At 35.4% G+C, this 18,621-nt stretch overlaps 1 protein-coding gene across 1 annotated transcript in view; it reads left to right on the top strand.

Moving 5' to 3' along the window:
* Positions 1 to 18,621, top strand: part of LOC149085661 (nephrin-like) — a 136,588-nt gene that overhangs the window by 95,211 nt on the left and 22,756 nt on the right. Inside the window, exons 7-16 of the mRNA XM_089232460.1 lie at positions 2,207 to 2,497; positions 3,551 to 3,762; positions 6,654 to 6,741; positions 6,861 to 6,997; positions 7,674 to 7,827; positions 8,622 to 8,680; positions 15,840 to 16,086; positions 16,227 to 16,511; positions 17,734 to 18,012; positions 18,239 to 18,553. Coding sequence (XP_089088586.1) covers positions 2,207 to 2,497; positions 3,551 to 3,762; positions 6,654 to 6,741; positions 6,861 to 6,997; positions 7,674 to 7,827; positions 8,622 to 8,680; positions 15,840 to 16,086; positions 16,227 to 16,511; positions 17,734 to 18,012; positions 18,239 to 18,553 — 2,067 coding nt within the window. The remainder of the gene's footprint in view (positions 1 to 2,206; positions 2,498 to 3,550; positions 3,763 to 6,653; positions 6,742 to 6,860; positions 6,998 to 7,673; positions 7,828 to 8,621; positions 8,681 to 15,839; positions 16,087 to 16,226; positions 16,512 to 17,733; positions 18,013 to 18,238; positions 18,554 to 18,621) is intronic.

The following is an 18,621-nucleotide window of genomic DNA, read 5'->3' as shown; positions in this document are numbered from 1 at the left end:
TTTCTTCATGAAGTGCTTCGTCAATGATAAATTATCACGCATAATTCCTATCCTTGCAATCCATTATCTCCAGTGAATCCATCCATTGAAAAGAACGCCAGTGCCGATTTTCAAGTAATTTTAGGTCAGCCTATCGAATTATTTATATGCTCGTGATGTATAGATGAACCTCCTGTAACTTAATTTACCTATTACGCGATAACTTTATATGAATAAGATATATCGATGAAAAAAGATGATAAAAATGAATAAATGGATATCCCCGGACTCAACAGCTAATTCTCATACAAGGATCGATCAGCACTGAGAATTAATCCTCCTAATGGCTCCAGGGGATTCCAGGACCAGTCATTGACAGACTGATAAATGGACAAGATTGCTTTGCCGAATCATCCATCTTTAAGCTTCCGGGTACGGATAAATGAATTAAGTTGAAAAAAAAAATATATATACATATAAACTTTCTATTTTTTGAAGAGAAAAGAAGTTACAGTAGCGTTTATAGCGATACTTCATGAAGTGTATGAGTGTAAATGGATAGTAGTGTTGACGGACACTGAAGTTTCATTTACTCGGCCTTGTACATCGTCTTTATACTAAAATTTATAGCAAGGGTGTGAGAGAACTTCAGGGTGCTTTGTGGAAGTTGAATTCCAAGATCGGATTCCATTTAAATTGCAGATGAATTTAAAATACAAAGCCGCGAATATTGATTTCGATTGGACCGGATCTTCTCTAAGAGATCGATGGAAATGGAATTTCCGTAAGAATGTTTTGTATGGAAGCCTCGACTTTAGAGATCGACTTATTGGTTCTTCTGAGATTGCGCATAACTGAATATGTAGAAACTCGTGATATATACGTACTTAAAGAGAAGTAAATTATCTGTAACAGAGTGGGTGTGTTTTCCACTGTTATTGCTAGAAAATTTCGTCGAATACAAAACTTCGGAAATCGATATGATTCAGTTGCCGATTGTTTAACAAATCTGCTTGAAATATATTTTGTGCTTTGCTTCCATTATGCCGAGTCTCCACTTTCATTAATGTCCGGTAGCTAATTTTTCAATCGTAAGTCTAAAGAAAAATTCGAATTGCAAAAAATGCTACAAATATAGTCGGATATCATCGAAGAAACAGTTGAAAAAAACCGTATTTCTTAAAAAGGTACAACATTCGAATTTTTATCAGGTCCTCGCGCTCTCTGTTAGTCATGTCTCTAAATCTCAGTGCACTAGAATGCTGAACAAAATCCATCATTTCACAACCAAAACTAGTTGCGTTATGTAACGTTACGTTTTGTGCAGAAAATGCGTCATTACAGCCAATGTCTAAGAGCCTGAAAAAAATTATATCTAACTAGATATGGGATTTGAAAAAAATATATTTTTTTAGATTTCACCAAATGAATTATTATTAGGAGTTGTTAAGGCGCATTTTAATTGAAGTAAATATTTTTGTTTGTTACGAAAAGAGAAAAATTTAAATTAAAAAATAAATTTAAGAAGTATTTTGTTTTTTTAATGACTTTTGGATAATGGGTGACAACATCCCTTTTCTTTCTGTTTTTAGTAATTTCAAAACACTAAACTGTCTCTGACAAATTTGTGCCCTCTCCCTTTCCGCTGGTTCTCACATTCAAAACACAATACGCAAACACAACGAAAGACGAGTACATTGCAAATTTTTTTACGTTATTTTTTACTGTTCTGGCACATTAAGGGAGAAGAAAAATCCAATCAACCAATATATTCACTACATCCGATAATTTCATATGTGGACACGGCTAAGCAAAATAACCAATAATTTTATAAATTATTGCGAAATCAATTTCTCGGATAAAACTTTTGGGGGAACCTCTGTATCCACCAATGACTTAGTGAATCATTTCAGTGTGGCCTTGTGGTATTCCTTCACCCCTGAAAACTGAATATACAGGTATAGACTTTTCATTATCGTGGTGTCTTATTAATGGCGAGTAAACACAGTTTGCTAAATATGCAGGAAAGGAACTTTAAAAACAAACGCTATAGGCATGGTGACAACTTAAGTTATTTATTTATTTTTTGGTAAAAATACTTCATAACGAAAATTTATTAATAGTGAAGATATATTGCGTTGAGAAAAAACCATATCATTCCCATTTCGAAATTAATTATTGTGTTTTCATGTATATATACATAATGGTTTTGCACGCATATTTGCAGATCCAACAAGTCCGCCCGTCATAGAAGGCTACAACGAAGGGGATCTGCTGCAAGCTGGTGATACGCTCACGTTGACTTGCTTGTCGACTGGTGGCAAACCTCCTCCCGTTTTGTCTTGGCATAAAAATCGCGGAACCATCGAAGGCACGTATTATGCAGTTGGGCGAGAGGCTGCCAACACAGTAGTGATACGCGTTGATTCGACAGATAATAACGCTCTTTATGGATGCTCGGCTCATCACCCTTTGTCCGAACAACCGCTTACAACGACCACTAGACTTAGTGTGATATGTGAGTATTCAGTAACAGTTGCAAAATAAATCTTTCAGTCGGCGTATAAGGTTTTATGACACGAATCAAAGATAATAAAAAATTTTGAACAATCATTTCTAATATACCTATAATTAGATGTGCGCTTGATATAAATGTGTAGTATAGCTACTCATTTTTTCCTTCAAAACTTTGTTCATCATATTGTACGAAGCAGGCTCGTTTGATGTATATATATATTTTTTTTTCTGTTACTATTTATATGATACTGTAGACGCCGCTTACTAGAATCACGGATAATATTACCATTTGGGAATTATGGAGATGATTTTTTTTTTCGGCCTGAAATATACTGAGAAATTGAATCTCTGACTCCACTCAGCGCTTCACGCTACTAATGCATGTTAAAAGGAGTTGAAAAGTGTGTCTCTGGTGTATTGGTTAGCGCACTTGCCCGGGTCCTAGGTTCGATTCCCGGAAGAGGCAAAAATCACTTTTCTTTCCAAATATCAGTTTCGGTGCATTAACATCCAGAAAATTCAATTTCTCAGTACATTTGGGAATTGTTATTACTTTCGAAAAGTAAGGAGCGGACCAATATATATAAAAACATTCAAAAATCGGGACTTTGGTTTATGGCATCAATTTTTTTCTAGAAAAGTTTTTTTTTTTTTTTTTTTTTTGCGTATTTTGAAGCTAGGGTAGAATCAGGCAAAATGGATCCCCATTTGCATACGTCTTGTTCGATCAAACGGACGTATGGTCAGAGTATTCGTTTTTAAATTCCTTTCGGATGTAGTTATTAATTTGTTATTGTTATCAGAAACAACGAGTCCCAATGTGATCACATTAGGCGGCGTGCAGTGTACCATGAAATATTTTCATTCCAAGCAGGGAACTGCAAAATAGAAAGTACTCGCGCAAAGATGAATTTCCTTCTTTTCCGACAGCGCTGAATAGATCAGCAGACACGTTAGCTGAATGAAATTTAAATAAAAAGGAATTCAGAGATATAAGCTTATTTAATCAAGAGAAGATCAAAGAATGGAAATCTTTTTATTTCCCACCATTCAGATCCTCCATCTTCTCTCAACATATACGGCCCTACGGAGGCAAGAAGAGGTGATATAGTGAACGTGCAATGCGTGACCAGCTTGAGCAATCCGGTGGCAGAGATCGAGTGGCACGTCGACGGAATCAGAACAGAGACCGAAGATGTCGCGGAGACACAGAAAGAACAAGGATGGATCACGTCGGCGAATATCACATTCACAATCTCCAGGCAGGTAAATTATGCAATCCTTATGCAGCCCTGAGACGAAAAAATGAAAAGAAAGAAACAGAAATAACCATTTTTAGGCCATAATATATAAATGCATGAGCATTTACACGCGCCACCATAAACTTCATAATCTTTGTTTCAAAATATGAATGAAAAATAGTAGTTGGTTAAAAAGTTCTGTGAAACATTTTGTGAGACAAATGACGAGAGAGAAAAATGATTTTGAGCTACAAAATTGTAATTGCGTTTTCATTATTCCCGTCTTTAGTAATTTGTACATTTTGCAATAAATAGAAGAATTTTATTAATAAGTCTTCATAGAACTTATAAAAAATGTGTTTATACAATGTACATGCACAGATACTGTACGAAAGGCGGCTTTTGTAATAAGAGATTAAGAATAATTATATTGCTCCCATTAACAAACAAGTCCAGGCTGATATGTCTTGAAAATACTGTGTTCCTGATTGACTTGTATGTGTTACGGTAAATAATATATAAATCGGTTATTATGCATTCTTGCCAATCGTCTTGGTAAGTTTTGTAAATTTATCACTTTTACTGGCGAATATGCATGATACCCGAGCGTCGTTGGTAAATTTGATAGATACTAAAAAATATCAGCTTTACCGGTGGTTATGGAAATTACGGAATTATCAATTTCACCAATCGTGTTTGGTAAATTTTATAAATACTAAAAAAGTACGCTTTTAACAACAGATATGTATAATAACCAAGTGTCATTGGTAAATTTGAAAAATACTTGGAATTTATCGTCTTTATCTGAATGAATGAATGTAGTCTTTATCTGCGATTATGCATAATACTCTAGTGTAACTTGTAAATTCGATAAATATAAAAAAAGAAAATGCAAACGAGTCTAGTATGTGAAGAACCTAGTCCAGCGTTTCACAAAGTGGGCAATATCACTCCCTGGGGGCGATGGAATCTACGGGTATAACATAGACATAGGACTATATGAACGATTGAGTTGGCAGCAATGAGAAAAAATTTCTGAAGAAGGGGACGAGATGGAACAAAGAGAGTTTGGGAAACTATATGATCTAGAGTCGAACCCCGATATAATGATACAATACATGTATAAATCATAATGATGATACAGTACGTGTATAAATTATAATAATGATACAATACATTTATAAATTATAATAATGATACAATACATGTATAAATTATAATAATGATACAATACATGTATAAATTATAATAATGATACAATACATGTATAAATTATAATAATGATACAATACATGTATAAATTATAATAATGATACAATACATGTATGACGTATAATAATAATATAATATGATACAATACATGTATGACGTATAATAATAATATAATATTATACAATGCGTGTATAAATTATCATATAGCCCGATTTATCATGCTTACCAACGACGCGACGCTTATGTATAGCTGCCGGCAGGGAAAAAGTGATTAATTCAATTATTAAATGCTCGGTAAGTATGCATAATAACTGGTTACTGTATATAATAACCGGATTTTTCACATTTACCGTAATATATGCATTTCGACGAACCAGTTTGAGGTTTTCAGAAAACGGGCTGGAACTCATCAAAATATAGTCTTTGAAAAAATAAATCGTCCATTGTTCGAAATCGATAACATTGTCCAATATTTTGGCAGGGGGAAAACACTTCCTAACTGTACATCTCGAGGAGACAAACTAATAGCCCCGAGTGCTATACGTAGTCTTGGTCATTCTTTGGTCATTCAGTAATGACCAAAACACAATTTATTTAGTTATAAGCAGAGTGGTTCTTATCCACGGGTCCTTGGACAGACTTCAGGGGGTCCGTGAGCTTGGATGAGATAACAATTGACTCACTGATTTTATATTGCTACATACAGAATATATTGTTTTGCAAACTGACATATTTCTTTTCCTTCTATTGTCACATGGGTTTCGTAAACTATCGGTGGTCTCACTTTTTTTGTGGAACACAAAACGTTAAGCACCCCTGGTTAAACCCCTTCCAAAAAAAAAAAAAAAAAACACTGAGATAAAAATTAAAATAAATCATCAAGAAATTGTTTAAAAAGTATAAATTTGAACTGATATAAAAAAAAATGGTAGGTTCTCTGCAAAGTTGTAAGTCTTAAGTGGTCATTAAAGTATTACGTCAGCATCGAGGGGGGGAGGGGTTTCGGATTTGCTGACTTTTGATGACAAGGTGGGAGGGGGGGATTTGAAGGTAAGGTTGCTTGTGTCATCAACCACCCGTTTTTGTAAATATGAAATATTCTAAGCTGCTGACGAAATTTTGCAGACGGGGGGGGGGGGGTGTCAGTGTTTTGCTGACGGGGGGAGGGGGTCAAAAATAGCTGAAAATCTGTTTACGTAATACTTGAATGGCCCCTAACAGAAAAAAAAAAACTCATTCTCATATTGCCTCCCAGAAAAAATCAAATTGCCCCCTTGTAGGGCGTGAACCCAAGTTGGGAATCCCTTGTCTTGAGAGTCGGGCGGACGTATGATCTTCTATCTTGGAGCGGTAGATACTATTCGTCCAAAGTAACGTGTAGTCGTTAAAAATAGCGGGATGGGAAACAACGATTGCATTACGGTAATTCTGACGTCACACTCCGTTCAAAGATGGTGGAGATTTCAAGAAGCCCTTCGCAGAGCCAAATACATAAAAGCCGATGTAAAACATTGCAGAAAAACAAAAAGTAAGACAACAGCCTATGAGTTGTTTGAAAATCAAATTCGAATCGTTTCCGTCCATATGATTAATCCAGAATTTCAAGAAACTTCTTTGCTTCAGAGAAATGGCATATTATAATCTGAAATTTCATTTCTTAGAGCGGTGTACTTGTTTTTAGTTCTGTGATTTGTTTACCCGCAGGAGACTGGGAGTAAAATAGTTCTTTGCAGCGCTTCGGGTGTCCCAAGAAGCCAACGCGTCAGGAAAACACACAACATTACAATAATTTGTAAGATAATCCATTTCCTCTCACTAAGTAAAATAAATTACTTCCAAGCGTTAACTTGAATAATACCGAGGAACATATATAGCAGATCTCGACTATTTTATTACCGTTCTTATTCTCAGATCCACCAGGAAATCCGATTATCGAGGGATATAAGCCCGGGCAAGAACTCGTCGCTGATAAACCACACGTTTTTTCCTGCGGTGCTGTATCAGGATATCCACCAGCCAACTTATGGTGGTACAGAGAAGACACATGGGTGAGAAGGAAAAATTTTAAAATCTCATTCGTATAGATTTGTTGCGTATTTACGTTTAGAAAAAGTACAAGGTAAATAAAAAACGGTTTGCAGGGTTAGCATCACTAGGTCACGGAAATTTTTTTAAAACAAGAAAAAAAACTCACAAAACTGCCGATAGGTTGCGCTTGTACGAGCGGCTTCGATGGAAATATATAAAAGAGACGGTTATAAGAACTTGCACTCATAATCCACAATCGCTTTACCTTTTTAAACCGTTTATGTTGACCTACTGCACTCTGCCGTTGCTGGATTTGTGACTCGCCTGCAATGTGTTATCCCCTGCGGTGGTGGTCATGTGGAACACGCACTGCTGTAATAACGAATTTGGAGAAATTCTGTTCGTTATTTGCGTATATATATTTTTTTTACTTGTGTACGTCAGCGCCACCTATAGGCAGTTTTTTTAGTTTTTCCCTGGCAAAAAAATTGCCTTGACTAAGCGACGCTAATCCTGTAAACCGTTTCTTATTTGGTTATTTTTCCGGTTTTTATGAATTTTTTTGGAAATTTCTACGAACTTTTTTGCCATATGGAGTTTCATTACGGGACAAGACAACTGTACTTGATATCGTTGATTTTTTAGTGTGGCCGTGACCGTTTTGTCCGGACTCATTTATTTGTTTGTTTTGTTCAGGTTCCAGGTGAAGTGGCTATCGGATCTGAACGTGTTCAGAGTTATTTGACATTGATGGTTGCGCCATCCGATAACGAAAAGACACTTCGGTGTGATGTTAATAATACTGCGACTTCGGATGTATACAGTTCAGAAGTTAAACTGATCGTTTTATGTAAGATTTTGTACGATTATACAAGATACATAGGAGAGCCCTCCTTTATACTGGAATAATTCGTGGACTATTGATCAGAGAGACGCATACTTCCAATTAGAAAAAGTGTCCATATAACTTGTAGACCCGAGTATGTCATTTATATTGCAAGGGGCCATATAGTTGTTAAAAAATAAAAACTTTCCATTTGAACACCCAGTCCGAAAAACCACAATTAAAAAGTTGTTTCCCCGTGTCTCCTGGGCCCCACAAAAATAGTCCATGTTTTAAATGTAATATTTGCTGAGATATTTGACTAAAAAAATGAAGAAAAAACATAACCTAACGAACAAGTTCGTTCTACGCTTCATATGTTGTTTTCTCTCTAATATTCAGTGATTTTCTAATTCAAATATTTAAGCGAAAATTTCATTTAAAAGACTATTATTATTTTTTATTTGACTCAGGAGAGAGTCGGGTGAAAAACTTTCTAATTGCGTTTTTAACACAGGGTGCGAAGTATAAAGTTATTTTTTATTTTCATGACTATACAACCCCTGCAATGTGAATGACATATTTCAGGTCTACACGTTTTATTTGGATATATATTCTAATTGGAAGTATGCTTCTAGGATTAATGATTCACGCGTTATTCCGATATAAAGTGACTTTCCTATGCACCCTTCATATAAGGCTTTAATTTTCTTCCATAAATGAGTGAAAATGATATTCAACTGTGAATCCGAAGTGAAATTTTATCCGTGAGAAATAGACTGTACTTTCCACAATAACTTTGTATTTTGAATTTATTTCAGTCCCTCCAACAAATGTGACAATCAAAGTGTTTCCGGTTGAGCCTAAAGAAGGAGCTGAGGTAAGCATTTATTAAATAACTCTAGTATATCTAGAGCTCACGTAATAATAGACGGATGAACTTTATTATCACGCAAGATGTTGGAAGAACACGTATCTTGAGAAATAGAAATACACAAAACTGTATACTACATTTCTCGGAATACGCTCGGACTATTGCTAGTGATAACGCACTCACTTCAACAACTTTTATTTATATTTGAATATCAGTTCTCTCAAGTATACTTCACTTCAAGTGCATGGAATTCTGAAACGCCGAAAGCTGGAAAAGACGATTCTTGATATCACTTCAACATTTCGTTGCATTTTCGATCACCAGCGATTAAAATAAGACTAACTGCTTTCCTTACTTTCCATTAGGCTCTGATGTCCCTCCTGTAATTGATAAAGCCATAAACAACACATAATAGTTGTTATAAACAACAGTTAATTTCTGGAATGAAGTGAAATAAGTATCCGAAGAATTTGAATGTAATCACGGTCAAGCTAAAAATCTGAAGTCCGGAAAAAAAACTTGATCTCAAAGCGCTTCGCTTATCTGCAGTACTAATTTTCAATGAAGGTAACGGTGATTCGGATAAACGAAGAAAACTGATAAAAGACGAAAATAATCGGAGGAGTAATTGATATAACTAATCCAGAGATTACTGGCCAGTTTCCTTTGTAGTAGTGAAAAGTGTTCAGCAATTTCTGGACTTCAATAAGATGCAATCGACAATTCCGTATCCAATGAAAAATAAGCCGCTTTATATACAGATAGAAATAAATAAATCAATGCAGAGTTACATTCGAATCCCGTTTTAACGAATACCGTTATAGCGAAAATCTCGTTTTAACGAACACTTTTCTAATCTTGGAGATATGGAGATAAATTTCCATGGGCACAATGCAAAAACCTGGAATTCTTTCATAACGAAATTCGTTATAACGAAGTGATTTCTCCGGTCTCTTGGAGTTCGTTATAACGGGATTCGACTGTATTGTTTGAAGAGTAGCTATGGACATCCTCGCATGTGACGTTTACTCAGATTAATACGCTAGGCAATATAATCAATGAATAGAGAAATTACTAATTCTGATGCGACATTTTAAAGAAGAGATAAAATTTAGAACGAAAAGTTCTATAATACAGTCGAAACTCCAACAGACCGGAGAAATCACTTCGTTATAACGAAATTTCGTTGTAAAGGAATTTTCCAGGTTTTTGCATTGTTGCCATGAAAACGTATCTGGAAGATTAGAAAAGTGTCCGTTAAAATGAGATTTTTACTATAACGGTATTCATTAAAACGGAATTCGACGTATAAAAATAATACTCAATAGATACAGAAAACTAGATGTGAAGGTATTTATTTTTTGAGATGTTGATTTTTTTAAGGAAAAAAAAAAACTAATCTCTGCCTCTACCGGGAGTCGAAACCGGGGTCCCTCGTTTGTAGTCCCTCTCCCGGTAGAGGCAGAGATGAGTTTTTTCCTTCTTAAAAAAATCAATGTCTCAAAAAATAAATATCTTCACAACATCCAGTTTTCTGTGTATCTTGAAATAACATGCGTAGAGCGACACCATGTTTTATATATATATATAAATAATACTTCTCATATTTATTGATCATATCCTGTGCTATACATACTGTATGTATAATTCCCAACGCGGACTTATATTTCTGAATATATACATTTCCTTTCACAATTAATAGTTTTAATACTTAGTATTTCGAATTCATTTCGAGGATTGCATTTATGTCTATTGTCACTATTCCCTTACGGGGAATAGTAACTAAAAACAAACAGAAACGAGTTAATTAATTAATTAATTTATTTATTTATACAATATTGTTTGGCCGAGGCCTACACAAGAGGATGCGGAATTATATATGGCAAAAGTATCGATTGATGGTACGAGAAAATTCGAAAAACGTAGTGCAATCTACAATATTTGATGGTAGGTTGTTGCAGTCGATAATAGTTCTTGGGAAAAAGCTAAATTTGTGACAATCTGAAGAGGCAAAGATGGTCTGTAATTTTTTGGAATGATTGAGTCTAACAGAGAAATGTGAAGGTTGGATTAGAATATTGGACGTGTCAATATTAAAAACCCCATGGAGGAGTTTCTAGAGAAAAGTTAAACGAGAGATAAGTCGAAGAGAGGAGAGCGGTTGGATATTGAGTTGTCGCTTGAGTTCCGTTATAAGAGACATGTGAAGACCAACAGTTGAAAATGAAACGAGTGGACTTATTTTGGATAGATTCTAATTTGTCCATGTTGGTTTGGGTGTGGGGGTCCCAGGCTTCACAGGCATAGGAGAGGGCAGGGAGAATATATGTTTGGTAGCACAAGTGACGAACATGACGAGTGGAGTATTTTAGGTTACGGCGAAGGAAAAACAGTTTTTGGAGACATTTATTAAAGATATAATCAACGTGAAGGAATTCTTTGATTATTTATAGAGACAAAGTTTGAATATTGTGAACGTAATTATAAATAATGAATCTAATTAAATGACTCTCAAAATTAAAAGAAAATCAAGATAATAAATGGAATCAATGAATTTTCCGTGCCTTAAAGCAAAATAGTCAAAAGACGAACCAAAATAATAATTGTTCGTTTTAGAAAATGATAATGAAGAGAAAAACACCAATCATTTAATTTCCTTTCTTTTTTTAAATTCAATATCAAGAAAAGGACTTTATAATGAATATGCAAAACAGTTCACTTCACTTAATACAACTTCTTCATAACTTTTTTTTTTCTCTATAGAGCGTGAATATCTCTTTTTATTTTTTGTCGTCATCAAGTTTTTAATTTTCGCATGAATCCCCACAATCACTAATTGACCTTATTAATTATTTATACGGCAACTCGACCGATTAAAGCGAATTGAAGATTAATCATTCAACATTTGCCCACTGTCTTGTGACGCGGATAATAAATGGAAGAATTTAAAAAAAAAAATTATACATAGATGTCATTTATTTAATGAGTTTCCGGGTGAATTTTTTTCCTCTTTTTTTTTTTTCCAAAATGAAGAAAACAGTATAAATGTATGCTTTTTTATTAATATAAATAGAGACTGGAGTTCTGAAATTTTTACTTTTCAAAACAACGGAAGTTACAGTCTAGTTAATAAGACTAGGTTTTTACTGCATTTTTAGATAAACATGTTTTTTATTACTACGCATATCCTAAAGTTTGGATAAAAAGTAGAAAAATACTTATTTGCCTCTCAAATAGAAAGGGGAAATAAATCTCTCTAAAAATATCCTCATTTTTAGTGGTAGTAGAATCTTTTGGAGCAATATTCCCTGCTCTATTCAGATTAGGGTTACCAGACGTCTTCATTTATGAGAACATATTCTCATTTCGGATGTCATTTCAAGTGCTGCGTTATAGATCTTTCGATTTTTTTTTTGTCTTTCCCGGGAGAAAACAATTTCACTTTGAAACTAAAATAGCTACGCATCAGCGTGTTTATTGGGTTTATTTCCACACATATTTACGCTTTGTTTGAGGAAACAATGCGCTATAGTTACCTTCCATTGAAAAGTTCCTTCATTTACCCGCCCCCGCTCAAAAAAAATGTTGCATACACTTATCAAAAGGTTGTCTATATTTCGGTTGAACATTTTTTTATTCCTATGGTGGTACAAAGCCATCATCTGTTGTGAAAATATGCAAGCGATGCGGCCAACAGTTCACGCATTATGTTATATCAAGTTACATTATAGATATATTTATGTCTAAGTTTTAGAATCCCCTCTTGATTCGACAAAAATTTAAACTAATTTTTTCTCTACCATAAAAAAATTCTACTTCTTGAAAATTTGAACTTTTCTCACAAAGAATGTGGTGACGACAGCGGTTTGTGAGGAAAAATTATTCTTACAAACCACATTCAAAAATACCAATTGCAAAGTATTTAAGAATTTATGGGAAATCTATTAATATCTCAATCACATCAACTTTTATTCCTCATTCATCATAGATGTAAAATAAATGCGAAATTAATTAATTGTAAATTTACTCGAATCATGTAAACATTCCGTACATGGACTTCAATCAATGCATTGTTTGTTCAGCATATTATTGTTAGTCTTCCGTACGCTATTGTTTACTCGGTGTAATGTATTGGGTACTGATGCCCTGATTGTAGATTTAATTACCTTAGCATTTACCGCATTCATTTCTCCGAGAAGCCTTGATGATGATTACAACCGGACATCAGATTACCATATTCTCCTACCTGTATTCCTGTTTAGTTAGTCGTAAGCGTGCTAACCACGTAGACGAGTTCAATTCAGTGTTCACATTGCGAACTGTTTGAATCAGACCCTCGTTAATGTAGCTAATACTCACACTCACGCTGTGTAATTGCTAGCCTTATTTCGCAAGCTCTGGATATTGCGTATCATTGGAGGAACGTACAATAATACAGTGTGGTTATAAACAAACTGACACTACTGAGACGTATGTTGCACCAATTCTGATGAGGAATTCCATAATGGTATATACCAGGGGTGGCCAAGTGCTGGCCCGCGAAAAGATAAAAAAGTTTTTTACTTTTTATATTAGTTTCGAATGATGAAATTAATTTTGGTTCATGTAGAAAACAAAATATTTCTGATTTGGGGCAACAGAATTTGTACTTTCAACACAAGCGCAAAACCTCTTTAAAGTCACAGGTCACATGATTGACTTGAAAAACCTACTGTGTAAGTTATGGAAGTACAAATACAACGCCACAACAGGCAAAATGCCCAGCGAGGTGGCTGAGAAAAAGATGCCTATAACAAATATGGATGTCACATATTTCAAAAATAAAGCAGTAGCACATTTTCTTGCGGAATCATCGGAGGTCAGTGATGGTTATTTCGATGATTTTTCTTTTAGTAAATTTTCCCATAAAAATTGAGAAATAATATCCGGCCATCTATTGCTAAAATTTTTTAGTAAAGTATTTATGTAGCAGGGGAAAAAAAAGCTAACCAGAAAAGTATTTTTTGCACGACATTCAGAATAACTAATTTCAAAATAAGAAATCATATATTTTTTTGTTTGATAAACTTTGATAAAAAGTTTAAGGAAACAGTTATTTTCCGGATATTATGCTGAGGTGAGCTCGGAAAGAAAAGTCATCATATCTCCACCGGGACTCGAACCCAGGCCCTCTTGCAAACCGAGTTCTTGCAACCTGGGTTCGAGTCCCGGCGGAGACGTGATGACTTTTCTTTCCGAGCTCACCTCAGCATAATATCCGGAAAATAACTGTTTCCTTGATATCTCTGGCTGAGAAAAAAGCCATCTATATCTCTTTGTTAGTTTAGTTATTTGAAAAAATATAACTGAGCTAAAAAACGCCATATTTTCACCAAGGGGCCAAAAATTGAGACTTTTTTTTTTAATTGAATCTTTATTTTCTCTCATGGTCCTATATACCAAGCTTTATCAGAATGAACGCTACACACGTCTGAGTGGTGTGAGCTTATCAACAACTGACCTGTATAAGAAAATGGGATGCATTTTCAGGTGCTTGGGAAAGATCTAAATATTTATATGAAGTGGCTCAGTGGCTCTCATCATCTCTCACATAACACTGTGTAATTAGCTTATAAAAATGTCCATGCACAGGACGTTTATGATTATAGATACCCTAGTGTGTTCCGTGATGTCTAGATCCACCAATCTACCAATCAGAAAGATATGTTACTTCGAATATCCTTACACACACATAAGATTATTGGAAAGAAATTGAGAGAAAATTCGACATTCCACCTGAGAGTGTTTTATATGCCGAAAGTGGTGCATATCCTATTTTTTGCAAACATGAGAGCAAACTGCTCAAATTTAGGAACTCGCGAAGGAGAACGAGCTCGCTGTGCTCCATCTTCGAACAAAACAAAAAAATCTTGTCAGCTGCTTCATGTGACGTTTCTTCGTTAAAAAAGATCGGGATAGGAAACAGCAAATGGCTATAACGGTAACGGATGCATTTAGGCTATGAAAACCATATTTTTTATGGAATTTTTTTCCCATTATATATATATTTATTTATTTATATTCCTTATATTTTTTCATCTTTTTAAGTATTTACTTTATTTTTCTTTCTCTATCTTTCCAGTCGCCTTCTTGGACAATTTATTAATTTTCGGGATTCAGATTTTCTATTTTTATGTTTATATTTAATATTGAAGTCACGGTTTCGATCAAAAATGTTTGATGAGTCAGTATATCATAGTATATATGCAAGTCCGTTATATTCCGAGACATGCCCAGAGTGTGTCATAAATTCCTAAATAGTTTAAACATTCATAAAAATTGTAGGGATGCGGTATGTGGAAGAAGTTATTCTCACACTGAGGAAGACATTGTTTGTTACAGAAGTTTTTTTTTTTTAATTTCTGTCGATAGAGCACGCTGTAAACCATTTCGGCAGGAGTGACTGGACTAGAACCTTTCTTGAATATCTTCTGCGTCCGGAACGTTTGTAGCCCGTTATCACCAATGTAAAAATCACATTAAAAACATCATGTAAGCACCGGTAACAAAGAAATTCAGAAATGAATGGCTAACCGTACATCCTGTATTTTACATGACTCTGATTTGCATATTTAGTGATTCACTTTCGTGCAGTTCCCTCTATAGAAAAAAAAATTGAACTATTTTTTTTCTTTCCAGAGAACAACACAACACTTTCGTGAGAATAACTTTTACGCAAACCGCATTCATATACATCAAATCCTTTCAATTGTTAAACTTTTTACGAGTTTATGGGACACAAGCTGCATTTGAATTCTCCAGCGGAACTATTTCCACACATTATTTCACTAAAGAGATCAAGAACAAAATTTGTTAGTTCGATTCTTTTACGAATGCAATAATTTTAGATCAAATGCTACACTGAAATTTTTCGAAGGGCCTTCAGAAATTCTACTCATCCTTTCATTGATGTGTTTCCAAATTTTCATAATTTTCAAATGGGTAGTTACGGTTATAGGCAACTGGAAACATATACCAACTTAGTCATAGACGGCTATACTTACTCTTGCCAACGGGTGGGAAGTCATAGATGTTAGAAATTTTGCAATAATGTCTTATTCATTCCTAACGGTACGGTATATTGACGTGTCCATCGTGAACATTTATATGAAATATGTGTCCGCAGGTGTCGATAGAGTGTTGGACGGATAGCAGCAACCCACCTTCTACTGTGAGTTGGTGGAATGACGGTCGTTTGATACAAGACGCTGAGGAAGTAACGACCGAGTCCCGCTACGGTGGATGGTCGACGTCAAGCAGGATAGTGTTCTGGTACGCAAGAGCTGAAGACGATAACTCCGTGTTCACGTGCGAAGCGCAGAACGAAGCTTTTAATGTAGTGGTCAAAGAACAAGTCCGGATTCGAGTGAGATGTAAGTATGAATCGCCGTAAGAATACCCTCTTATAATATGCCAATTGAACTTTATTTAGACTCTATAAAACATCTTGTTACAGATAAGTTTGCGAATATCACTCTTTGAAAAATTAATAGCATGTTATATTATTACATAGATGCACCGAGGTTCGAACCCGTGGCCAAGGTGCTCGAAGTAACAGAGGGTCAATCTGCTATACTGAACGCTACTGCGTCGGCTTACCCGCCCGTTCATAAATACACATGGACGAAAGGTCATAAAGTGATTCCTCACATAACTTCCGATTTTACGCGTCGCATTGTGACCAGTGGCCCCTTTTTGAGGTTCACTAAGGTATCCAGAGAAGACACCGGGGACTACAACTGTTCAGCTGAAAACAGTGAGGGCGTGACGAGCATAAAATTGACACTCAATGTGTTGTGTGAGTAGAACAATTTTTCTAAAATATATAAAATTGAATTAAAATTCTTTCCATCGATTCTCAACCTGATACGAAATTCAACTGATGAGCTCGAATGAGAGCAGTTTTTCTCGTGGCATTTTCCAATACAAAGCTACACTAATTCTCAAAAGTTAAACAAAAGAATAAAAAATGCTTATAAAAGCAAATGTCTTAATTCATTTCTGTTGGAGTTTACGCTGATCACGGGGTGAAGCAAAGGACACTCTCTGGTGAAATTACAAAGGAAAGAAAAAATCCAAACTCGACTAGTGTAAAAAAGAACAATCATATATTGAGCCACAGAAAGCTCAATAGAGAAGATCGGTCAATATGGGAGGTTGTCATGGGATATTACTACCTATGCTGGATGCACAGGCTCCACAACTTCGATCCATACCAATAATGAGGTTATCAATGGCGTTTTGCGGTTTCGGGGTCAATTTAAGCGAAAGAATTGTTAGCAGCTCACCGAATCTTTGCGGAGGGTCATGAACAGCAATTAAATGTTCTCCAAAGGTGTCTAATATATGCTCTATTGGGTTCAAGCCAAAAGAAATAGGTATCTTTTCCATACGAGTCAGCGTTTGAGACTGAACATAATACTTGACAACGCAAACTGTGTTTACTTTTGCATTATCATCCATTATACTACTGAAAATGAGGATTATGAGTTCGTTGCTTAACTTCTGAGTATGAGTGTACTTACGATATGCATATGCACCATACAAGGATAGTACCCATTCATTCTATAACGTGAAATACTAAATAAATGTTAGTCGATTCTATTGATTATTGCTATCATGCGATCCTGTAAACCAGCACCGAAGGAAAAGAGTTCATTCCGAATGACTGAATAGACAAATATGGCATTAATAAAATGATATCTAAACTGAAGGCTACACAACATTAGCACGATGGGTATCTACTGGATGTTTCAGAAAAGACTCTCTAACTTCGAAATGACATAACTTTGAAAAAGTTACAGAGAGAAGTTGTAACTAATTCAAAAAACTGGCTTAATTGAAATTCCATGTCCGACTGTCAAACGAATGGTTTGTTTTATGTTTCTATCTCTGCTACTGTTTCCAAGTTATTTCCATTCTAAAGTTAGGGAGTCATTTCTGAAACCACCCTGTAACTATCGTGCGTATAGTTATGGGATTGCGTGCATTGAAAATAACTGGTTTGTGATCGGTTACAGTTGCAGCACTGGTATTGAATATTTCCGGAAAATCCGATGTGGCCGCTGGTGAAGACGCTCATTTTGAATGCACAGCGGATGGTAACCCGATGACTGAAAACACAATTTTCTGGAAACGGCCTTCCGGCAAGCGCCATTTGCATTCGACGGCTTTGCGTGCTGGGAAATCACTCTTGATGTTGTTGAACATAAGCATCGCTGATAGCGGGTTGCTGGAGTGTTGGGCTGACAACGGCATCGGAGAACCATCCTCGAATGTTGTGAGACTCAATGTTATGTGTAAGTTGATTATATCTGCTTATTTAATTCAAGATTAAATGTTAAAAACAATTTTTTTGTGAATGCATCGTATAAAATCATTTAAACATACACAGATGTAAAACAGAAAAATGTAACCAATAGTGCTGCTTGTTGGTTACGCAGAGAAAAATGTATCATAAATTAGCTTCAAGCGTGTTGGTTATATAAACCGTGATAACTTAAATTATTTTTATTACTCTCTCAGATAGCCCTCGGATTCTAATAGAAAAGATGGCTCTGCAGATGGCCGTCGAAATCCTTAGAACTGTCCAACTTCGTTGTGGTGCAAATGCGTATCCCGATGTTATCTTCAATTGGTCATTCAATGGGAGTTTATTGACGGGTGGGAGAAAAGACTCTTCCAAGTATTTCATGAACACGACCAGACTGAGCGGCAGCCATGATTGGTGGAGCACACTGATCGTCAATGAAATTGATCATACAGATTTCGGAAAGTACACGTGCGTAGCTAGGAACCATATTGGATATGACCACGTTGTCATGACCCTAGAAAGAATAGGTAAGTTGTTATTAATACTCGGATGTTTATTGACCTAAAAACCTAAAAATCTTGTAACTATGCAATTT

This window comes from Pholcus phalangioides, unplaced genomic scaffold (assembly GCF_987345545.1).
Source record: "Pholcus phalangioides strain wild (caught in Gottingen) unplaced genomic scaffold, Ppha-v1.0 ptg000006l_1, whole genome shotgun sequence".
NCBI classification, from domain to species: Eukaryota; Metazoa; Arthropoda; class Arachnida; order Araneae; family Pholcidae; genus Pholcus; species Pholcus phalangioides.
Note: the sequence above shows the minus strand (reverse complement) of the source record. Positions and strands in the feature narration are given on the sequence as shown.